This window comes from Callospermophilus lateralis, chromosome 16 (assembly GCF_048772815.1).
Source record: "Callospermophilus lateralis isolate mCalLat2 chromosome 16, mCalLat2.hap1, whole genome shotgun sequence".
NCBI lineage: Eukaryota > Metazoa > Chordata > Mammalia > Rodentia > Sciuridae > Callospermophilus > Callospermophilus lateralis.
In genome coordinates, this window is record NC_135320.1 from 66,335,873 (window position 1) to 66,362,374 (window position 26,502).

A 26,502-nucleotide genomic window follows, 5' to 3' on the forward strand; every position below is an offset into this window, starting at 1 on the left:
AGTTTAGATAAATTAAATAATTGCACAAAGGGTAGCTGACTCATAAATTGAACTTAATTTGTCTGATCTCACAGTATACACTTTAACCACTGTTTCACATTAAATCTGGTCTGTTTAATGTCTAATCTAGACAAAATTAGCATCTGATACTTTCTGTGCCAAGTGAAAAAATTAGCATTCCTGTTATATCAACATACTTAACAGCAAATACACTTTCTTGTTTGATATATGAATTGTCACAGCTTTACATTTGGGTTGCATATAAATATCAGTTATTGTTCTTTAACAAAACCCCAGAAGCCTATTGAATTTAATATTTCCAAGTTTAATATATCTGATATTTAAATAAAGCAATGCATGATATAAACTGAAGGAAGATAAGCTAGGGATAGATCCAAGGAAACCTGTTTTGAGTTACAAATGTTTTCTTGCAAAAGCAGTGTACCAGTTCATACTGCATCCTGAAATTCATAGGAATACACCACCTAGAAGCCTGTCTGAAATTTCATTTGTATGAACAGCAGTTCTTAAATTTAAAGTTATTAATGAGAAAAAACTCACTAATTAGCTTATAAGTCAAGGATGACTGTTCATTTATTAATCCACTCTCAGTCAAAGGCATAATAAGTAAAATGGGGTATGAGAGCTGTGTTAGCCTTGGAAACTTAACTTGATCATGAAGGCTGCGGTTCTGTATTCATGTATGGGGCAATGACTGGAACAATTGCAAGCCACCTACCTAAACTCAGCACTGTTAATGGGCAGAGAGCTGTTGCTTCAGAAATGTGCCTGAGACCAGGGAAGATGGGAAATGCTATTAAATTCTTTCTACCTTATTTCTTCTAAATGCCAGTGAGGTTGCACTTAGTGACTTGAACAACTTTGTATACTTATCAAAATGATGGATTCAGCATCCTGAGTTATCAAGAATTGAAAGAACAAAGTCCACAAGAAGCAGGGAAGAATTTCAACCTCTGTACCCTCTTATAAGTAGGAAAAGTTTTCTCCTAAATGGTTTCATGAGTTACTTTGCAGCCTACAAATCCAAAATCAATAAATCATTCTAATGAGTACTTTTTTAAAAATAATTTAAGCTCATGAAACCATGTTTTCCTTTACCAAGGTCAATAGTATTGAAAAATCTTGATATTTGATTGATATTATACAAAGGAACTGATCAAGAAAATCAGATTTCCTGGTAGCTTTGAGAAAATGAAATCTACTTACCTGACAATGTTTCCTGGATCTACCTCAATCATCCACATGCAACGCAGATTATTGTCATATGGAAAAGGATAACCAGGAGATAAGATTCTTCCTGATGATTCTCCTTTAAAACGACCTCCACATTCAGCTAAAAAATTTTAAGTCACAACTCAATGAGAGTCTTTCCAAAACAATCTATAATTTTTTCAAGAGTATGTATTTTTTCACATTAAGGAAAATTTAATCTCCCCTCTTCTTGAAAGTAAACATTTGTATAAGCTTTCTTAGAACAAGATATTAATCAAAGCAAGGATATATTGTGTAATAAAATAACATAATCTCAAATTAGATCACATAAAAGAGGCAGGAGGATCTCAAAATCAAAGCCAACCTCAGCAATTTAGCAAGACATTAAGCAAATCAGTGAGACCCTGTCTCTAATAAAATACAAAATAGGATTAGGGATGTGGCTCAGTGGTCAGGTGTCCCTGAGTTCAATCCCTGGTACCCAAAAAAACCCCAAATTAAAAAATAAATAAATAAATAAACAAAAGTAATGATAATTTTAAAAGGGAAACAGATGGTGAGTTGCTCACTGCTAGTGACTTGAATAATTCATCATCTTCCTATCCCATCTCTCAGAAAAACTAATCTTTACTGCAGTCCCCTGAGGCATTCTAAATTTCAGTGTCCTTTTATTCCCTTTTAAATCACCCTAAACTTTTCCCCTTTCAACCTCCCCAAAGTCAAACTGGCATTTTTATTATATTTTTAAATTCAATTAAGTCTAATTTAGTTTTGATTCAATGTGGCCTCTAAGTTTTATAAAATTTATTGAATTAAAAATATAAGTATTTCCATACAATGTAATTATAATTTTATTTTTTGAGAAATTTCCTCCTTATTTTAATTCTATCTGATACTCTTGGGATTTTTGAAGTGATCCTTCTCTGGTAAGGATATAATCTAGAAAAAATGGTCTGTATTGGAGAACAGAGAATCTAAGAATTTTGTTGACTATACTGACCTATATTTCTAAACCCTAGAAACAGGGAAAACACTGTGTAATGCATTATACATTTAAATATTCCCCAGATTATCCTTTGCCAAAAATTAAGCAACAACAAAACCATTTTACTTTTAGCTTAAGTATAGGAAAATACTCATATTTATTTTTCTTATTCTCTGTTTCTATTTTATTCAAATTCAGTGACTGAATAATATTTTTGTTGCTGTTTATCACTATTACTACTATTATTAGGCCAAAAAAAGATTAAAGACAGAAAGTTTTATGGTTTGGAAGAGACTCTAGTACATAGAATATGACTCAAATTAGTAAGCTCCATTTATACAGATTTGTTTCAAAGATCTTAGTATATTGTACCACTCTGTGGTGATTAATTTTGTGTGTCCACTTAGCCAGGCTATAATACCCAGTTATTTAATCAAATGCTCATCTAGGTATGAAAGTATTCTGTAGATGTGGCTAACAGTTTAAGAAGATTACCCTCAGTAATGCAGATAGACCTCATCCAATCAGTTGGAAGGCCTCAAAAGCAAAACCTGTTTTCTAAAAATGGAAATTCTCCCTTGAAGCTACAGTGTTAATTCTTGCTTTGATTTTCAACCTGTTGATCTTCCCTATGGATTTTGGACTTGCCAGCACCCAGACATAAGTTCATTCCTTTTTTTTTTTTTTTTAAGTGCTGGAGATTGAACCCAGGGGCTCTTAACCACTGAGCCATATTCCTAACACTTTTTTTTTTTTAATTTTTTATTTTGAGACAGGGTCTCACTAAGTTGCTGAGGCTCACTTTGAACTTGTGATCCTCCTTCTTCACTATCTTAAGCTGCTGGATTTATAGGCATGCACCACTGCACTCAGTGCCTTAAAAGAAATTTCTTAAGAGAAAAAAATCCTACTGGTTCTGCTTCTCTGAAGAACTTTGATACAAACAGAGGACTAAGAAAATATTATTTTGTATTGCAATATTGATTTTAATTTAATAAAGAAGTAATTTTTAAAATAAGTTTTAAGATGTCGCCATCACTTACATTTTTTTCTAATTTGTTTGACAAAACTGCAACTATATAATTACTGCATGTTTATTAATTTTTCATCCTTTATGGTTTTTCACTATTATTGGCATACATTATTTTGAGGATACAGCAGATACTTCATTCTTCCAGATTAATTTTGAGTCAGAGTTTTGTTTACTATATTCCATTTTGAATTTAAACAGCTTTTTTTCCTCAATATTGCTTTGCTCAATTATAACTTGGCACTCTGATCTCAAATGAATCAGTGGAATAGTTGTAACTAGAGTTCATATTCTGACAGAAGAATTATGTTTGCAAAATAAAAATGTGATATAGTACTTGAAGAAGAAATAGGTTTAAATTCCTCCAGTTATGATGCTTCAAAAATTATTTTTTTATTTGGTCAATTTATAAGCTTCAGAAATGTAATTACCTAGAAATTATCCATATAATTGAGAAAAATTTTGCATTTAACAGAGGCAAAAATATAGCCATAATAGATATTTAAAGTTAATGAGCAGAACAAAAAAAATATAATCTTATATCAGATGGTAAAGCTATTATTCTTGCTGGTAGAGAATACTATCTAAAATAGAATTTCATCTTCTGTTATCATGGAAATCATCGGCATCACTCAACATGTGCTAACTGCTTATAGTCATTAACCTTGACTACCATTATAAAATATAAAAGTTTACCCTTCCCACAAAATCTTGTACAGTATCAAATCACAGTTTGACTTGGGATATTTATAAATATAAAATGCATTGATTTCTTGAAAACAAAATTAAAATTTTCTGGTCTCACACCAAATGTTCTAGTTGTACAAAATTTTTCCAAAAAGTATAGAATCTCTTCCATTTGGTTCAATGTACTCATTAAATATATGATTTTAATGAATTGTGTTGTGATTTTAATATTAAGGACATCATGGTGAAATAATATTTAAACATTTATATGTGATATTATAGCACTTAATGCTTTTCTGAACATATTTCATACCCAATTAAAAATACAGCATCTGTGCTGGGGATATAGCTAAGTTGGAAGAATGCTTGCCTTGCATGCCCAAGGTCATGTTTCAATCCCCAACACCACACATACACACACACACACACACACACACACACACACACACACATGCAGAATCAGAAAGAATTAATCATTGGTGCATTTTTCTCATAACTAATGCCAACGGGCCTTTTATTGGTCATATTCCAGAATCCCAGGCTTTTGGTAATTAAGGTTGATTACTATTTTAGGAATTACTCTCATAATTCATCCAAAATTTAGATGCCTTCTGAAAATAATAGACTGTGATTACATTTTGGTTAGATTAAAAACATGTATTATTTCCATGTGAATCAATATTTTAGTAGAGCAGCAGAGATCTCATGTCATCAAAAACACAGTGTAATTTGTTGAAAGGCATGTAATGGCTAGAATTTCATTTTTTCTACTTGAATTCTAACAAGTTTTGTGGTGATTTTAATGTTCATCATAAAAAAAGAGAAAATTTCCACTTTTTTCTAAAGTTCAGGCCTCTAAATTTATCAAATTGGCAACACTAAACACATACAATTTTTTTTATCAATTATACTTGTTTATTTAAGCTGTTTAGAAAAACACTCATATCAATTTTATCCAAATAGGCCTGACACAGAACGGATTTGTATTTCTAAAAGCCATCAAGAATTAAGAATGGATAAAAAAAAAAAATCTTTGCATGTTTGTTCCTTACTAGGTTAGCATTTTTGATTAAAATGCTTTCTTTTGTTCTCCTAGTATTTTGAGTCCAAAGACTTGATCTTTGGTGCAAAAATGAAAGAAAGAGAGACAAAGATGTCTCTATCAATATTTATCTATGAACCCTCCCACCCTCACATGTACAATTATATATTAACTGATATTCAATATGGTGGAAATAAAAAGATAACCCAGCTATGCAATTATAATAAAAACAACCCATAATGATCATTCTCTAGGTTCATGTCCGCAATATATCTTGTTACTGACTTTTACATGCCTTTTCCTTTTGAAATTGGCAATTATGCTACACACACATAAGAAAAGCCACTGGTACTTCAGTTTTTTTTAAAGTGCATACATACAAGAATGTGTTTATGTTATTGAATAGGTTTTCTGTTTTTTTTTAATTAACCTTTATCTCAAAATGTGCATTAATTTTGTAAATTAAAACAAGTTTTGTCAATAGGGTTCAATAGATTTGTATGATTAAAAGTCTTTAACATTTTTGTAATGAGTTGAATTTCATATCAAGAGCAGACATATGACTCCATACAGACATATAGACCATATTACCCTGTAAAAAGTATACATTTATTTATTTATAGGGTGATATCAAGGACCCTTACACTTCCCATGAATTTTCTTTGAAATTTTAAGCTATTAGTTCATTAACTTCCTGATTTAAGGTATGAGTTGTGTGTGGACAGAGAGAATAATTTGAATATATAGAGTATGTTTTGGTAACCTTTCTATAAACATATTTAAGGGAAGTCTAAAAAAGTATCCTACCAATACAGGAAGGCAGAGGATAGTCCCATGCCCTTCTCTCCCCTGTCATGCACTTCAGAAGGCTGCTTCCATGCAGAGTGTAGCCTGGATTGCATCCATAAATAATAGTGCTACCAGCAAAGTGGCCTTGGTCACTGATCTTGTATCCAAATTGTGGAATGCCAGGATCTTCACAATGTGACAGTTCAAAACCTGAGAGAAATACATAAATTGATTAAAGGAAAAAAATTAGTAAGATAATTTAAAACTACACAAATTATTCCTTTACTTCACTATTTCAAATGATTGTATACTTTTTCCTAGTTTTATTGCTCTTATATATTTAACTGACAGTACACAAAATAGAGCTCTTTTTTCTTAAAAACTAGAAATTGTTATACTTTTCAATTTTTTCAAATTCATCAGTGATATGGTCTCTATGACTACGTAAGGGTTTGTAGAAATAAGCTTCCTGCCTACTCCACATGATTTTATAGTTCATATTAGATTCTGACAGGTCTACTCTACTATAAGAAGAAATGCATATTTAGTTTTTGTCCTCGGTTCTTGGCATATAGTTCCTAACACCCTTGGAATTTCCTGAGTGATAGGAGTGGAACATCTTTTGTTACATATAATAAGCTGCTTTCAATCATACCTGAGTATATGATCAAAAGGATTGCCTGTCTTTTGAAGAATAGTGATATGTTGCAAAAGGAACTAACCATTTGACTAGAAGGTTGGAACTTTCAGCCCTTACCACCCTACCTCCAAGACACACTTACTTTCATGAAGAGGAGAGGGGCTGAAGATTAATTACCAAGCCAATGATTTAGTTCACTGTGTGAACTAAATGGATTTTCCTAAACAACCTACAGAGACGGTTTTGAGAGCTTCCTGGCTTGTGAACATACCCATATGCTAGAAAGGTATCCTGTCGAAACTCCATGGGGACAGAAGCTCTTGCACTTGGGCCCCTTCTGGCCCAAGCCTATGTACATCTTTATCTGGCCTTTCATTTGTATTATGTGAGCATTCAAAATTACTGAATACAAAGGGATTAAGGGAGTCCTCAATTTATAGCTTGTCAGTAAGAACTTTAGAAGGGGCTATATCAACTCTAGCAAGTATTAAAATTAAAATGAATTGTTAGATATCAAATGTTTTTCAGATGCTTGGAGAATTGATTGAAGTGAAGAAGAAACATATTTAATGTCAAAAATGAATAGAAAAACAAATACATTTTTTAAAAGCTGATAAACTAAGCTACTAGAACTATATCCTAAAAATTTTAAATCCAGACAAAAATGTGAAAATATAACTATCCAAGTAACAAACATGTCAAATGAAAATATAATTTTTGACTCCCTTACTTTTATAAACTTGGAAGAAAGTGAATCCTGTATTTAAAGTGTATTTTACCTATCAAGAGGTAATATAAACTATAATAAGTTTGATTAACTCAATTTTTATATTGTACTTGAGCCAGAAAAAGTAGATATTTCAAAAATTCTAATGGGGGGGGTTATAGAAGGTTTCTACCTGTTGTCAATCTGAAATAGAGAGGAAACATTTGTTTTTCTGCAAAGTTAGGACAGTCTGCATGAATTTACTGAAATCTGAGGCAAGTGCAACCTTTAAGAAGTTGATTTACAACTACATGAGCAATGAGGGAACTCCAGAGAATTCCAGAGTGTGGAGGAAATTTGTGATTATATTTTAATGGAGGATGAAGTCCATAACTTACAGACATCTCTAGGTTATCAAAGCAGGAGACACCAGAGGCTAATGGGGCCCTTGGAGAGACAGATTTACATTTCTAAAGGTTAGAGTTAGAACCCCTGATCTTCTCCATTCCATCTCCTAGAAGCAAAGGTTTTGTCCTTCTGAAGCCCAGGCAAAAGGACAGTGTAGATAATGAATGATTAGGTCAGAAAGATGAGGGCTGATTCAAGAGAAAATGAAATGCTGATACCTACAGAGCAATTCCCCCTTCTCCCCAACCTGTTGCCAAGGTAAACTGCCTACAGAGAATTGTTCCTTCTTGCAGGATAGTCATTGTAGGAGTTTTTAATATATGTCCCTTGGACACTTCCTTCCTTCCTTTACCCCTGGGTGGCTTCATTCCCACTCTTGGATCACTATACCTTTTGGGTCACTAGGCAGGATATGGGAAGGAGAAAGCATGTGAACAAAGGAAATCTGAAATGTAAAATAGGGGCAGGATCCCCACTTCCTCAGACAGAAAGCCTCTTCTGGGGCCCCTTCTCTTCGGAGAAGTCTATCTCTGTACTAGCCTTTAAATAAAACTTGTTTTTTATGCTTGCCTCAGTGTTTCTCTAGTGTTCAATTTTCACATCAAGAAAATAGGACTTGACTCTGATTCTCATCACCATTATCACTTCCTTTCAAAAGTGATGAAAAAGATTCCTGAAGCAAGCCTTTTTCATTTTGCTATCCCTTGCCTCCAGAGTCCCTGACTACTTGTGTAGATTTTATTTCACTAGGATTTCATTATGTTGCTATTTAGGGTTAAAACCAGGTCAAAGGAGGGCTGGAACAGATATCATCATCATCATCATTTTAAATAATAATTCATTTGTTTAGACTCAGAATACCTCATGTGCATATTCATTGTAAAATTAATAAAGGTAAATATTAAAAACCCAATAGTCATAGCACAATGCACTAAGATCCTAAAGGAACTAAAAAAGGATGCTTCACAACTTAAACCAATGGTCAAAATGTAAGTTTTCTAGCTATGTAGTTTTCCTCTCTTTGATATTTTACAAAAATTTATAAGTGGCTGAGCATGGTGGCACACATCTGTATTTCTAGCTACTCGGGCTAAAGCAATAGGATCGCAATTTGGAGTCCAGCCTGAGTAATTTAGCAAGATCCTGTCTCAAAATAAAAAAAAAAAATAAAATAAAAAGGTCTGGGGATGTAGCTCAGTGGTAAAGTGTTCTTGTTTATAATAACCACTACAGAAAAAAAAATACATATATATATATATATATATATATATATATATATATATATATAATTTAAAGACATTAAATCCAATAAATATCTATATTATTCCACAAATATATATGTATATACATATATATTTGTGTGTAAGAAAAAAATCTATAATAAATGCAGAAATGATAATTAGGTGCAAAATTATATCAGCTTCCAAGAATAGAAGACTAAAAAAATATTCTGAACAGTCTCATGAATAAGGGAAATAAGTTATTTTAAGACAAAAATGTTTGAGAAAAAAATTTTATTTGTGTCTTATGTGGTGACTGAAGAAAATTCTGCATCTCTTCTATTGGCATAGAGCCATGACCAAATTAATCTGGATGTAAACTAGAAAGAAAAAAAAAAGCATATAGTAGCTCACTGGTATCAAATAACTAAGTCACATTGTTTACTTCCTGTGTTATAACATACGTAAAGTCACCAGAAGGTGTATAGCACTAAGTAATGAGGTAGTCCTATGTGTGGAGAGATACATTGGCTTTTGGAGAACATAAGGAGCCCTTCCTAGTCTTTTTAAGGGGATTTTACTCACTCTCTCCTAAGGCAAGTTCTAGAGTATCTAATGGTCATGAAGATCTGTTACTTTTATGTACCAAAAGGAAGGACTTTCAAATTACAAAATAAAAAGGGAATGATTATTAAAAAAAAATCAAGAAAGTATGCAAAGTAAATATATTTGAGATATGTTTTTTTGAAATCTTATTGTTAATAAAAGTTAACAATAGCACAAGGAGAAAAATTAAAATTAGATTATTCTACAAAATTTTAATCTCCAAAGTATTAAGCATAATAACATTTATGAACTATATTTAATATTTTGTTATTAAATTTCATTTAGGCAATTAGTCTTGTAAGAAAAAGTCTTATTTTTAAATTTCTTTTCTTTTTTATTGATCCCCTGGTGCTTGGGATGGAACTCAGGGCCTCACGCATGCTATACAAGTGTTTTATAACTCATCTACACTCACAATCTAGGAATTCTCTTTTTTAAATGAGAAGGTATGTAGAGCATATTGTCAAATGTCAACTCCATATTCATAAACAGGAAATACTCTGAGAACATATATAACAGCTATAATATTTCTCTTTATTTCCAGACATAATAAAAAAATAAAGGGAATATAAAAAAGAAGAATGTGTTAAAGAACAATTATGCATTCTCTTTTTCTTTACAAATTAGTAAAAAATGATATATACCTATTCTTACTAATTTCAACATCAAACTATGAAGTTACAACTTTAGAAGAATGCTACAAGAGGGCAATCCCAGTTTGAAATTAAGAATTAACAAAAAGATTATAGAAGTTATTGTTATTAATTTCCCATTGTTTTCAGAAGACAGGATAAAATAGCACCCCCCTGTTAAAATTGCTGATGCTCTGAGTTCTATGTAGAAAGTTTTGAGTACAAACTTTTTACTGAAAGACTTTCTAAATATTAACCTGACAAATATGAAAAAAATGCTATTAAATGTGCTATTTATGTCTTGCATAGCTTAAATTTGTCCCTCATTCTGGGATAGTGTCATTCAGCTTTGACTGAATTATAATTTGTTGAAACCACCAGCCCCTTGGTATTAGGCTAAAACATAAAGTTGGTGAATTCTAGATATATCTAAGAATTGATTGATTGATGAATAGATTTATAAATTTTATTAGATTTTTACAAATTATTCTATATGACTTTTCCAATTTATGTTCCCCAACTCTTATGAATCTTGATATCTGAAATTTGTTATCACCACATGGTGGTAGGCAGCTTTTAAAATCTTATCTACTTTATGAATGTGAAGCAGCATATTATTTTTCTCTTCATCTTAATTTTTTAAACTTTTATTAAATTAAGCATTTTTTTTCTTATACTAAGGCCACTGAGGTTTCTTACACTGTGAAATTTTCTTTTTCCTACATTTTTCAGTTATGCTATTATTTTCTTATTGACTTGTTCAAGTGTATATTTTCTGCTGTATAAAAATATCTTCTTCTAAATTCTCTCATATTTATTTATAGTGTGCTTTGCTATAGTTTTCTTGTTGTTTGATGATTAATAATAAAGACATGGTTGAGAAAACTGATCAAATATAAGAAATTGGAGACTTTGATGGTTTTGGAAATGCAAATGGAATATGAGGTGGAAAGCCACTGCTGGCTTTCAAAAAATTCAGGAATTCAAAGGATGTGCTTAGAAGGGCAGAAATGCTGATTATTCACAGATTTTTACTTGTGTATCTTATTCTAATATTTTCTCTACCTAAAAGACATAGCTATTCTAGACCATTGTTTTGTTTTGTTTTGTTTTTTCCTAAACATATTAAAGTTTTGTTATCCCAGGTAGGTCTTCAACCTGCCAGAAATTAATAACATGCAGTGGGTAAATTATTAGTTAAAATTTTTAGAGATTTTGCAATGTGAGGTTATGGAAATTTTAATGATAATTCTGTTATAACAGTTTGAAGAAATTATAATAAAAGTTGTCCATGTAAATGAAAGATAATTAAGAGATATTTCTTTAGTATTTTTCTTAGAATATCTGTACTTGGTAATGTTCCATTAGTTTATACATCCTTTATTGTCTGTTTAATTTTAAGATTTTAAAAATAAAGGCAATGGCAAATATATGTGGTATGTGGTTTATAGAACATGGATTCAATGAATTAACTTTGTGTTCCCTTGTAATTTACTTATTTTCTGCTTGCATTTATATTAAATTAATTATATATTGAGTATAAAGTTAAAGTTAGTAGGTTATCTGATTATTTTTCACATTAAACATGCCAACAACATGCTGGTAACTAAATTAAAGAGATTAAATTGGATAATTTATTTTATATTTACAAGGCTAATACTGAAAAAAAAAATGCACCACAAATTAACTAATGTTCAGCCTTAATGTGAATATAAAATTTGAATGGAGGGGGCTGGGGATGTGGCTCAAGCCGTAGTGCGCTCGCCTGGCACGCGTGTGGCCCAGGTTCGATCCTCAGCACCACATACAAACAAAGATGTTGTGTCCGCCGAAAAAACTAAAAAATAAATATTAAAAAAAAATTCTCTCTCTCTCTCCCCCTCTCTCTCTCACTCTCTTTAAAAAAAAAAATGAATGGAAATGGTCTCTATAGATTGTTGAATTAATTCAAGCAACAGATCTAAGAGGCTAAAAGAGTTCAAAAATATATGAAGTTTTCCAGTGGAATAAATAAACATTTCTCCAGAGATTTTCTTTTTGCTTGTTTGTGTTTTTGTTGTTTTCACTGGGTAATTTTTAGCAAGTTAAATAAAAAGAGAAAATTACAAAAAAACACCTGGGCCTAGATTTACTGCCTAATGGTTTGGCATCATAATATTTACCAGGTCAGCCTTCCAGAAGAGAATACTATAAGCCATCAAAATGATATGGTTTAACTTTGTAATGGATGGTTGTCAGAAATACCCAATTCCTTTCTTCTCAGTGGAAAGTGGGATTATTTCAAATGAATATAACTAAAATAATTAACATGAAAAATAGTAAGACTAAGTCATTCCTCTGAAAGTATATTTGGCCAATAAGAAAGCATTTATATTCTTAAGCATAAAATGACAAAATTTTCTTTGGGGAATAATTACATTAACATTTTAAAAACATTTCTTTTAACAGTACATATACATTTTTGAAAGATATTAAATCCATTGAATTGTAAAATATAAATATTGAAAACTTGGGTTGGAAGATAGTATAGCATGGTGGTTAAAAGCATGAATTCTGGAGGTAGAGAAACTGATTCCCTTTTTGCACCTATTAGCTTTGTGATGTTACACAAATAAAGAAAAATTTCCAAGCTTTATATTCCTTCTCTTCTCGTTGGGAACAGTAATAATACCTCTCATGTCTTGTACCTAGTAGTTGGAAGATAAATGTTAGCTATTATGATTTTTAACTCTTATATTTAATCTTACAATAATGTTGAAGTTCTCTGTGTGCCCCTTAAATAAAATCCAGGCCCTTCCTATAGTCTACTCATACTTTCCTGGTTTATAATTTTTATCTCTCATTTTGTCCCCTTCTATTTGCTCAGTCAGCTCCAGTTCAACAAACTGGAGTTCAAACTCCTGCTGCTTTTAGGCCTTTTTTAAAAATTATTATTATTGGTTGTTCAAAACATTAAAAAGCTCTTGATATATCATATTTCATACATTAGATTCAAGTGGGTTATGAACTCCCATTTTTACCCCAAATACAGATTGCAGAATCTGCCTAGAACCCTTTGCCCCTAGATCTATCTATATGTTATCTTTCTTTCTTATCAGCCAGGCATCAGATTAGGTGCCATCTCTGATATGGAGTCTCTAAACAAATTGGCTATAGTAGTCCCATCTTCTGTACCATAGTTTCCATAAATTATTTCTAAAAGTATTATCTTTTGTTCATATGTTTCTTTTTTTGTCCTGTACCACTATAATGTTAGTTTTATTCTTTTTTTTTTTTTTTTCCAGTTCTGGAGCTTGAAACCATGATAGTTAAGCATACTACCACTGAGCTACAACCCGAGAACCCAAATTAGTTCTTTATAGGCAGGAACTTTGTCTATTAATTTTATCCTTATTATCAGCACATATAACTTTCCACTGGGAAAAGAACAATTTAAAGCTATGTCCATATATATAATGTCAATAGTATATAAATTAATAATAAGTTCCAGTACAGTAATAATAGAAAGGATGAGATAGAAATAGAAATGTTTCTACAAATTTGCCTTCTGAATTTTAGGAAGGCATTATTCAAATGTGCATTGAGAGTCTGGTCAGTGTCCTACTAGGTTTTCATGGTTGCTATTATAGGATTATCCAGAGAGGAGTGATGTCTTGGGGAGGATATTGTATTATTATCTTAATTTCTGATTTCTTCTTCCAAATTTGGAAGAAAATACTAAGTTTCTCTCATATTGCCTCCGTGTGCCCTTCAGGAAATTCAGCTACCCCTTTATGGGCTCCCCATCAAAACTAAATTGTATTGCGTAAAGAACCTGAAAATATGTCTCTTCTCAATCTGTACTTGAAGGGAGTTTTAGATTTCTGAAATTGACAGCCATTGTTTTAAGAAGAATGAGAAGATTGGCCAGACTCACTGAGGAAATTGGATTTGGGGAGGTTGAAGGAATCGAAGAGCAGTGAGTTGCCTAAGGGTGATCATGGGATGACCAATTCTTACCCACAGACATTTTCACTTAAGTGGCGTAGCTCTCCACACTTTTAATTATCTAATCAAAGTTCAGTTGACTTGAGAAAGTTATTTGGGAAAAGAGGGATGTAACATCAAAGGATAGAATAAGATTTTTTCTTGAGAGCTCTGATGAAGACTAAACAGATTCAGTTTGCTTTAGAAAACATAAAGAAATGGGGCATTTTCTTCTATGAAATGTAGTAGTGAAGGATTTTCATGCCACATATGTATATAATTTATTTACTGAAGCAGGTTAGAGAAACCCATTCTCTTCCTAGCATAGTAGAGCTGAAACTATTAATAATGGGTGATCTATAGCTTTATTTTCTAAACACTGTAGAGTGTCTTGGCTTCCATGATACCCTTAATGATGGAGCCATTAATTCAACATATATATTTTAATTTTATATTTTTTGGAATGTCTGTGACAGGTGTACAGTTGTAGTAAATATTTTCAGTTATTTCCTCTATGTCTCTTCTTCTTTTCTTCCTCAATAATAGAACCTTGATTGTATTCCCAGATATAATCTAAGATTAAACAATATATCATGAGGGTCTAAGACTAATACAACTATTCAGTCTTCTATATTGTCTAGTCTAGCAAAGTAAGATGGTAAATGAAGGTTTAATGACATGGTCCCATTTTGAACAAAAAAGATTCAGGTTGTCTGAAATGGCTCCTGGAAAAGATTTCACATTCCTTAAAAGAAGGGCATATGTGGTTGGTACAACCTGTTCCTCTTTTCTTCTTGTCTTAAACATATCCAGAGTCATAGCAGCTCTCTTGTGATCATGTCATAACAATCATGAGGACAAAAAATAAATCCTCTAGGGATGCCACAGCAGAAGGAGGAGGATTCCTTGTTGATTTTGTTGAGCAACTGAATCAAGACCTACACATCTTCTTTCTTCTCCATTTCTTAAGTGAACAAAATAAACTCTCACAATTAAATCCATGGTTAGGATTGCTATTACTTGAAGCCCAAAATAGTATCTCCACCACTACTTTCACTAGTCCATTTGCAAGATTTAGCAAGTATATAATAAATTGACAAATAACACAGCTGAAATAAAATGCACCTTAAATGCACCTGTGCTAACATATTTCTTCATTTTTATCTCAGTCAAATGCAATTCTTTCTACCTAAAATCACAAATAATCAGACAATAGCAAGGTTAATACTCAACAAAATGGTAATTGGATAAAGACTGACTGTCACTAATGGAGTGTTCAAATAGGCCTCTGTGCTAAAACTAGAACTGTAAGAAGAATCTAGGCATATGAGAATAATCCAAATTGGATTATTTGCCTTGGATACACTTGGTATGTTCTTCCTTATCATGATTTCTCATCCTATTCTGCCTGAAATGCTTCCCACTATTTCTTTCTGTGAAACACAAACTACCTTCAATACTACCGTCTTTATGAATACTTACCTCATTCTCTCTAGCCAAATCCTGTTCTGATTCTCTCAAAGCAAATACTGGGACACCCCTACACTGCATTAGTCAGGGTTCTTTCAGATGTTATAAGAAGCAACTTTGTTGGGGCTGGGGATGTGGCTCACCTGGCATGCCCGGGGCGCTGGGTTCGATCCTCAGCACCACATACAAATTTAAAAAAAAAAAAAAGATGTGGTGTCCACTGGAAACTAAATATATATATAAGCAACTTTGTTATAATTGTAAAGGGAACATATCACCAAATGGATTGGGGTGGAGTTTGCTTTAAAAATGACTCGATGTGAGTCATTTTTTCAAACACAAAAACATGGTATTTGAACCCCTTAAGCACATTTACATATATTCAGATATTGGCTATGTACTACTTCTAAAATGTTTTTCATATTTAAAATGTGACCTAGTGGAAACAACTTCTGTTATCATAAAAGCACTTTGTGAAGTCAGTATTCAGACTTACATTTGAATATACTAGGAATATATAAAAGAAAAAGATGTCCTTGAACTAAAACCAGCTGAAGATATCATGAAGATAATTGGTCTAAAGAAACATACATGACATGATATGTATGCAAAGAAATATAAACAACAAAGCAATGTGACATCTATTATATTAGTTGCATATGTAAACAGCATAAAAGAAAAGTTGCAATGTTGGCTAACTCTGGCTGAGGAAATCAGGGTCAGCATCATAGGAGAAATATTAAGAGATCCATTTTAAAATTCGAAGTTGATGCCCAAGGTGTATAGGACACGACCTAAAACTCAGCTACAGGCTGAGCACAGTTGCTATCGCTGAAAATAGAGAATAGATATTTGGAGGATGAGAACAAACTCCTCTCAAAGCTAAGAAATCAGTGCTTAACAACTTATATAATTGCAGATTTCTAGACGAGTTTTCGAGTTATCATTGTAAACACCACAAGTAATACTTAGGGATAAATACAATTAATAACAAATGTGTCATTATGTAAATCCACAAATCAGACAATATCAAGGCTTACTACTTCTATGGGTCCCCTCCATAGAAGTGTTCATAATACAGTACTTGGTTTACAAAATTGTAAAACAATTTACAGAACTTGTGATATCTAAGATACCTTGGAAGTAGACTATAAACCTCTTAGTTACAAATCCAAGACTGAAACACTTTAATTTCAGTTCTGAGACTGAAAAATATTTATAGGCATGTTTTCCTAATCAAATGCAATTATAAAATAATTGTTTTTATACTCTATCCCAAATTTTAGAGTTTAAAATCTTAAGAAAGAAAAAAAAACTATAATGAACAATTATGGTAAGAAAGGAAGGGTAACTTCAAATACTTACTTTTTAAAGTTTTCTGTCTTTTTTTTTTAACACCCTATAACCCACACTACAGACAGAAAAGCAGAAACCTGAATACCCTATACAATTTTAAATCTAGATACATCCTACACTGCCTAGTATCTTTGTATCAGTAATCTCAATTACATAGATTTTTATGTTATCAGAGAAGGAAATCTAGGATTCCTCTATGAAACCCATAAAGTTTTTCTTTTTGTTGCTGTTGTTGTTTCAAGGATTGAATCCAAGGGCACTTAATCACTGAGCCACATCCTCAGTCCTTTATTTATTTTATTTGAGACAGGGTCTTGCTAAGATGCTGAGGCTTTTTTGAATTTGTGATCCTCCTGCCTCAGCCTCCTAAGTTGCTAGGATTATAGGTGCATGCCACTGTTCCTAACCCCATAAACAGTTTCTCATAAGAAGAAGTGCAAAATTATGCAGAACAAAGAAAAACCGTTATGGAAACATTGTGCCACTCATGGCAATATGACTTTAAAATTGTCAGCAGTCCTGTAGAAAACAAAAAAAGAGGAATAGGATAGCAGATTTTTTTAAAAGTTTGCTTTTGGGAGTAGATAATAGCAATTATATTTGAGCAATAATACTTTAATACCATTACTCTTAGTTCATCACACATTAATACCTATAAACACAATTCCCTTGAATACTCATTGTCTTTGGGAGGACCTCATTAGAAATCACATTGTATACACAGTTCTGAAAACTTCAAAATGTGTATTTACCATTCGTTTTGTTCATTTACATGTAATATTAATGGCGTAAGAATTCTAATACAGATTGAAAAAATAATTGAAATAAACAGGTAGCAAAGGTATTATGGACAGGATTTTTAAATATAATGTGTCATATTGTTCTGGCTCCTATTTATCATATCAATAAGAGGCAATATTTTCACTAATGATAATTTAATTCAAATTTGCTTGAGGACCCATGTGATAATCTTTGATGCTCTAACATTTTTTAATTACCTTGTTTCTAAAATAATTTCCGTTAATCTGACTTCTTGAGAAAACTTAAAGAAGGCATATTTTCTCAAATACTCTAAAAGTAAAGATTTCTGAATATTGCTATTAGACTTATTTTGTTATATTAAATGAGTATTCTGAACTTCCAAGAACCAATTTGATCTGATAGATTGTAAATTAATTAAACAAATACATAACCACTTCTTCTTAATGCATTTTACTTTCTTAGTTTAGTGTTTTACATAAAGTAGCTATATATATAAATTACATAATTTTATATTATGTTATAATATATGATATATAATTTAAAGAGACATTTATATTTGTTGGTATAATTAGCTCATTTCTTATATTAGGACACTAGTAAAATACATTCATTAACTCATACAACAATTGATGTAACAAACCTAATATAATTCTCATCCTGTAAACTTCTTTTGTTCATGAGAATATGTGATGCTATATGCTATAATAAAGTAATTATGCATAAATTTATTTTAAATAAGGCAGTTCAATAAAAGAACAACAACCAAACACTTCAGCTAATTTTTATTTTTAAGTATCCTAAAACCAACCAGTTATCATTAATAATTGCACTACACAGGCATTGTGTTCATTTTGCAAGGGGATGAGAGCTCAGACAATGGATTTCTACCAGTTAAAAAATTTACCTACATTTCTTAAATATTGGAGAGGGGAATCCTGGTATTTAAAACATACATAATAAATAAACCCAAATTCTACAAATTATTAATTCTTTGAAACCTTGTTCATTTCAATGGTTAAAATGACAAAAAGTACAATATCTGTAACATATGGAAGTGTTGTTAGGGTTAAATAAAATTACATATGTAGAAGAGAATTGTAAACTGCGAATTGATAACCAAATATTAGATATTATTTCACTAATACACTGAAATTATTTAATAAATATTAAACAATAGGATTTGATGATTTTATGCTTCTAAGATACTTACTGGTATAGACAAGTTGAAAACCTTCATCTGTTCCTTCAGAATCAGAATTAAATTCTAACCAGAGCTGATTTGAAGTACTACTAAGTGTCAGTCCTCGCATAGATGCACCAGTGAATGCACCCAGTAGATGTGTTGTTTTATCTTTTCCATCATAAATCTGCAAAATGTATTTATAATTAAAATGTAAAATGTAAATAAAGATCCAGTTCAGAACAATGTATTTATATCCTATAAGGAAGAGGAAATTATTATACTGTTCCTACATCAGGTCAGTACATATTACTCAAGAACAATCAAATATACTAGCACTACAAATATCACATTAGAAAAGTTAGAATACATATATAATTTTAAAATTCTAAACTTAGTAGACTCTCAGAAATATTTGATTATGTTATATAACATTGTTCTTGTAGGAATAATATGTTTTCATGGGAGAAAACTTAAAATTGAGAATATCTACATTAAGATTGTTTTCCAAGGTCAGTCAGTTGATTGTTTTTCTTTAACTTTCTTAAGGGGACCAAACACTTGCTTTTCCTATATGTAATTAATATAAAAGATGTTTTTAAATTTTACTTGTGATCGTTAAGTTGATTAATTTTGATATTTTAAAAGACTACTAAATGCTTTTAGAATCTAAATTAACAGGGCAAAACTATACAAGGCAAAATTGATGAGCTCCTCCTTAGGCTTCTATCACTAGTCTTCTTTTGAAATTATAACTTCTCATTGCACTCTAATTTGTTTTTCCTTTATCATTGCATAATAGACATCTTTTCAGGTAAGTAAATACAGATACTTCCTACCTAGAGCTATGTAGTGAAACTATCATTACTTGCTCTACCATGTCCATATTAATGAATTCAATTTTTATCTACAACTAGTAATGCTGAAATAAACATCTTTTTACACACAATCCCATGGAATTTTGGTACTTGTGTTTTAATAAGAATATTTTCAAAATATGAGATTTCTAAGATAACATGTTCATGTATTCCTAGATTTTTTCCCAAAAAGTATATAGTTTACCAACTGTGTATATCACCATTATTTTTCTTTTATGGCATGCATTTTCAATACAGTCAATATTACCCAAAAGTGGATAAAAATTTTTTCTTGGGAGCAATTACACTTTAGATATTGCAATGATTTGTGGTCTCCCACAGATCATATGTAACAAGAAATCTTTAATTTTTTTCTCCATGTTATTGACAATTAAACCTAGGTCCTCACTCATGTTAGGCAGACTCTCAAACACTGAACTACACCATCACCCATAACCAACAAATCATTTTCCATAATATTTAGTTTCATGGAGTATTGGGTAAGTTTATGTGAATGATCATGAAAAGAAAAAGTTGACAAATACTGCTCAAAAGCTACTTCTTTTGCCACAAGTTATCTTAAGTTACCTGTGACCTGTCATTAGAGTAAAAAGTAAGTAATTGAATTTCTACTCCAGTGATCCTGCTTTGGCATACTGCTCCCTCAAAACTAGTACTATTACATTGATGTCAACTAACAGATAATTTTTTTAGGTATTGCTTTATTAGTAGTATTATTACATGATATATTTTTCTTGTATTAAATTGCTGTGGAAAAAATTAATAATCTACTTAGAATAGATTTTATATAATTATATTAATAATTTTATATAATTGATAAAACTTTTTACATTTTTTCTTCTGTGTTGTAAACAACCTTCCAGTGAATTTTCCATAGTAACAAGTTTTCTGCAGTGACCATGGTTCTTTTAGATCTGTTAAAATCTTAAATTTTAAATTCATGAATCAAGTTTTAGGGAATGTTTTTCAAGGAGAGGAGTTAGTCTAGTTATATTATCTTAAGATTGTTTCACTGCTTTAAAAATTATTTGCAAATTAAAAACTTCTGTTTTAACACTTCCATAGTTTGAATTTGAGGCAAATCACTTGTATTTGGTATTTAGCTTGGTCTTTCTCCCCCTGGTTACTGAATTCACCTAAGTATGTGCTTATGTCTCACTAGCTACTGAAGACTTTAGGCTTTCTCAAATTTTCAGTGGTGAAGAAGAACAAAACCTTAATAACACATGGCAGAAACAGTTACTTTATATGTTGAAATCATTTTTATATGTAACAACTTAAAAGAGCAACAAATTAATTCAATCCATATTTAGTTCTACACTTTTGTTAGGTTCTATGGATAGATTTTAAAAACATAATAAGACATCATTTTTAACCTGAAGGAGATTTTTTAAAAAATTAACCCAATACTGTCTGGCACAACAGAGACATGTATTTATTGAATTTTTCTAGTTTTTAATCCAGAAACTAGCTGAAATACTTCAAACATTTATCTATCTATTGATGGATGGATGGATCGATCTTTCTTTCTTTGAAAAGAAATTTTAACACATATTTTAAAAGATAATCATTGTATGAAAAGGTATGATAAAAGAGCTAGTATTAAAAAATAATTATCTAAAGTTCAGCTGGGAGAATCTAATTCAACACCAAATTCTACTAACCATATTTTATTTAACAACACAGAGTCAAAAGATAGAAAACATATAACATAGAAGCTCTACTATAAAATGAAGCTTGGTTACTCAAGTGTAAAATTTTGGAAACATGCAAAAAATTACTAAATCAAAATGAAAAGCAAGCATCATTAGAAAGAATTTTTAAAAAGAGCTTCAGAATAATGATCAGGTCGATGTTGTTTAATTTGTAAATAAAATGCTTCAAACATATTCAGATATATTATATGAAGACATTAAAAAAAACAGAGAAAGACAAAGCACAAATTGCTTTTAACCTAGTCATGAATGAAAACATATGAATAAAAAAACAAACAAAATGTGCCTTTCCTTCAAAAGTAAATTCATAGTTCAGAGTGATTAATTGGGTCTGATTAGAACTTAAAACTTTGTTTTATTTGAGGTTGTTAGTTCTCATACTTCTATTGTAATTAAAATAAAGATCTATACGTACATTTTCATTTATTTGGGCCTAATCTCCCAAATAAATGAATTTTATTTTTTAAATATACAAAAAGTATTATTGTTGTTATGTTGAATTAAGAATTAATATGAGCGATCTGCCCACACCAGCCTGCGTGGGACCCAGGCTCACAGTAGGCCTGGGTCCATTCACTGACAGACTCCCATCAGAGCCCAGCCTCCAGCACAGGACTGCCCCTTCTGACCAGCAGACTACCACTGGAGGTCAGGCCCAGCCCATATCCACCCACATGGACTTGTGCTGGGACCAAGGTACAGGGTAGGTCTGTGTTTGCCGCCCCCCCCACCCCCCACCTGGGAGCCTAAGCCTAACCCACATCCATTTTAGGACACTACAGTCATCGCCATAGCCTTTCACACACAGTAACCCTTACTTTTTTGACAACAGGGCCTACAAGCAGGTGCTTCTCAGATCAGGCATCCCAAAGAGATTGTGAGGCCCACCCCTTCAGCCCCATCTCTGTAAAACATTGCATCCATCTTGGGGCACCTCAAATATTATCTCGAGTTACCTCGGCAATTGCTGTCACCACCTTTAGTTGCAGTAGCATACACTGAGGGACACCAGCAGGGTCTGGAAGCCCAACATCAAGGTGAGGTTCCAGCAATCTGCACAGGTACTATAAGAATACAGGGTATAAATTGTAATATCTCAGATCTACACTGCAAGAAAGGAAGACACATAGACAACATAAAAAATCTAGGGAGGAAAATGCCCCAAACAAACCAGGATACTATAACAGAACCCATGGATAGCAAACCAGGATACTATAACAGAACCCATGGACAGTTGATGAAATGTCAGAGAAAGAGTTCAGAAGGTTCATAATTAAAATGATCTGTGAGTTAAAGAATGACCTAAATGCTCAAATACAGGCAAAAATTAATCACTCCAACAAGGAGATAAGAGAGCAAATACAGGTAGCAAAAGATTACTTCAAGAAAGAGATAGAGACTCTAATAAAAAAAAAAGTCAGAAATCCTTGAAATGAAGGATACAAAATAAATCAAATAAAAATCTCAATAGAAAGCATAACCAACAGACTAGATCACTTGGAAGAAAGAATCTCAGATAATGAAGACAAAATATAAAATCTGGAAAATAAAGTTGATCACACAGTGAAGATAGTAAGAAACCATGAACAGAACATACAAGAATTATAGGACAGCATCAAAAGACCAAATTTAAGAGTTACTTGGATAGAGAAAGGCACAGAGTTTCAAACCAAAAGAATGCATAATCTCTTCAATGATATAATATCAGAGAATTTCCCAAGCATGAAGAATGAATTGGAAAACCAAATACAAGCTGCTTACAGGACACCAAATGTACAAAATTACAACAGATCTACTCCAAGTCACATTATAATGAATATGCCTAGCATACAGAATAAGGACAGATTCTTAAGAGTTGCAAGAGAGAGGAATCAGATCACATATAGGGGAGACCAATTTGTATCTCAGCAGATTTTTCAACCCAGATCTTCAAAGCCAGGAGATCATGGAACAACATATACCAAGCTCTAAAAGAAAATGGAATAAATTGGCTTGTGACATAAAGCTAAATCATAATTTACGTCTCAGGAGATTAACTGTTACTAAGATTAAGGTAGTATGTTATTGCAATATGATTCAGCTCTTCTCTAGCATTCTAGATTTATTAGAAAAATTAATTTTGCATGGGAAATGACTATATTTTTTTCATTTACAAATATTTTATCAGTATTTACCAAATGCTAGGCTAGCTGATATAGCTAGTTAGATATGTTATTTGACCACTATTTTTTTCCTCTTAAGGACTATTTCTTTTTAGCTGTTTTTAGATGCTCTTGATTTATATAAATATTTTATTCATTATTCTTTGTTATTTGACTACTGAAATTATTCCTGTAAGATATTGTGCATATTAATAACATGGGGAGATTTGAACTAAATTTTAAAATAGATGTTTGGACATTAAAAGTCTGATTTAGAAGTTATTTCTAGGCAAAACATTTATTCTTGTGTATATTTTTCCCTTCTTGACAAATACAGTCTCTTCACACAGGAACTATTTACCCTTTGTTCTGAAATTGTAAAAATATTCTGTGGTAAGAAATAAAATATTGAGTATATGCAAAAAAAAGAAAAAAGAAAGAAAAGAAAATGGATGTCACCCATGAATCTTATATCCAGCTAAGCTTTAGAGTTGATGATGAAATAAAAACTTTCCATGACAAACAAAAGTTAAAAGAATTTACAACTAGTAAGCCTGCACTACAGAACATACTCAGCAAAATATTCCAAGAAGTGGAAATGAAAAACAATGATGAAAATCAGCAGAGGGAGGCATTACACTAAAGGCAAATCTAGTCAGAGGAGAAATCAAGTCACGTTAAATACCAAAAGTAAACAAAAATGGCTGGGAATACAAATCATGTCTCCATAATAACCCTGAATGCTAATGGCTTAAACTCACCAATTAAAAGACATAGGCTAGCAGATTGGATCAAAAAAAAAAAAAGACCAAACAATATACTGTTCCCAAGATACTCATCTTATAGAAAAAAACATCCACAGACTGAAGGTGAAGGGTTGGGAAAAATCATACCACTCACATGGACTGTGGAAGCAAACAGGGGTTTCCATTCTCATATCAAATAAAGTAGACTTCAAGCTAAAGTCAATCAAAAGGGATAAAGAAAGACACTACATACTGCTCAAGGGACCCATACACCAATACGACTTAACAATTATAAATATATAGTCCCCAAACAATAGAGCGTCTATGTTCATCAAACAAACTCTTCTCAAGTTCAAGACTCAAACAGACCACAACACAATAATTTTAGGTGACTTTAACACACCTCTTTCAACACTGGATAGATCATCCAAACAAAAGCTGAACAAAGAAAGTATAGAACTCAATAATACAATCAATGACTTAGACTTAACTGACATATATATATATATATATATATATATATATATATATATATATATATATATATATTTATATATATATGAAATATTTCATCCTTCAATGAGAGAATACACTTTCTTCTCAGCAGCACATGAATCCTTCTCTAAAATAGACCATATATCATACCACAAAGCAACTCTTAGCAAATATAAAAAAAATAGAGATACTATCCTGCATTCTATCAGATTATAATGGAATGAAATTATAAATCAATGATAAAATAAGAAATAAAAGCTACTCCAATACCTGGAGACTAAATAATATGCTACTGAATGAACAATGGTTTGTAGAAGACATCAAGGAGGAGATTAAAACATTTTCAGAGGTGAATGAGAACAGAGATACAACATATCGAAATCTCTGGGACACTTATGAAGGTATTACTAAGAGGAAAGTTCATTGCATGAAGTTCATTCCTTAAAAGAAGAAAAAGTCAACAAATAAATGACCTAACATTACAACTCAAAGCCCTAGAAAAAAGAACAAATCTATGCCAAAAGTAATAGAAGACAGGAAATAATTAAAATAAGAGCTGAAATCAATGAAATTGAAATAAAAGAAACAATTGAAAAAATTGACCAAAAAGAATTGACAAAAAAATAGTTGTTTTTTTTGAAAAATAAATAAAATTGACAGACCCTTAGACATGCTAATAAAGAAAAGGAGAGAGAAAACTCAAATTACTAACATACATAAAAAAAGGAAATATCACAGCAAACACTACAGAAATACAGAAGATAATTAGAAATTATTTTGAAAACTTGTAGTCCAATAAAATAGAAAATATCAAAGGCACCGACAATTTTCTAGAGTTGAATAAATTGTCCAATTTGAATCAGGATGATATATACAATTTACACAGATCAATTTCAAGAGACAAAATAGAATCAGAAGTCTATCAATCAAGAAAAGCCCAGGACCGGATGGATACACAACTGATTTCTACAAGACCTTTAAAGAAGGACTAATACCAATACTCTTTAATTTCTTTCAGGAAATAGAAAAAGAGGAAGCACTTCCAAACTCATTCTATGAAGCCAATATCACCCTGATTCCAAAACCAGGCAAGGACACATCAAAAAAAGAAAACTTCAGACCAATATCTCTAATGAACATAGATGCAAAAATTCTCAATAAAATTCTGGCAAATCTAATACAAAAACATATCAAAAAGATCCTGCATCATGATCAAGTGGTATTCATTCCAAGGATACAAGGTTGGTTCAACATATGGAAATCAATAAATGTAATTCATCACATCAATAGACTTAAAGAAAAGAATCATGTGATCAGATCATCTCAATAGATGCAGAAAAAGCATTTGACAAAATACAGCACCAATTCATGTTCAAAACACTAGGAAAAATTAGGGATAACAGGAATATATCTCAACATCAAAAGGCAATCTATGCTAAGCCCCAGGCCAACATCATGGTTCTTGAGACACTGGCCAGAGCAATTATATGAAAGAAATTAAAAGAATACACATAGGAAAAGAAGAACTCAAATTAGCACCTTAGAACTAGTAAATTAATTCAGCAATGTAGCAGGATATAAAATCAACACCCATAAATTAAATGCATTAATATACATGAGTTACAAATCCTCAAAAAAGGAAATGAGAAAAACTATCTCATTTACAATAACCTCAAAAAAAAAAAAAAAAAAAAAAAAAAAAAAACCTTGGGAATCAACTTAATGAAAGAGGTGAAAGATTTATATAATGAAAATTCCAGGACCCTAAGGGAAGAAATCAAAGAAGACCTTAGAAGATGGAAAGATCTACCTTGC

General features: G+C 31.6%; 1 protein-coding gene across 3 annotated transcripts in view; it reads right to left on the reverse strand.

Annotated features, from left to right (window-relative positions):
* Csmd3 (CUB and Sushi multiple domains 3) overlaps positions 1-26,502 on the reverse strand; it is a 1,108,856-nt gene that overhangs the window by 285,896 nt on the left and 796,458 nt on the right. For all 3 annotated transcript variants that reach the window (XM_076835404.2, XM_076835403.2, XM_076835402.2), the window contains 3 exons: positions 18,743-18,899; positions 5,785-5,976; positions 1,228-1,354 (listed from right to left, as the gene is read on the reverse strand). In XM_076835404.2, coding sequence (XP_076691519.2) covers positions 1,228-1,354; positions 5,785-5,976; positions 18,743-18,899 — 476 coding nt within the window. The remainder of the gene's footprint in view (positions 1-1,227; positions 1,355-5,784; positions 5,977-18,742; positions 18,900-26,502) is intronic.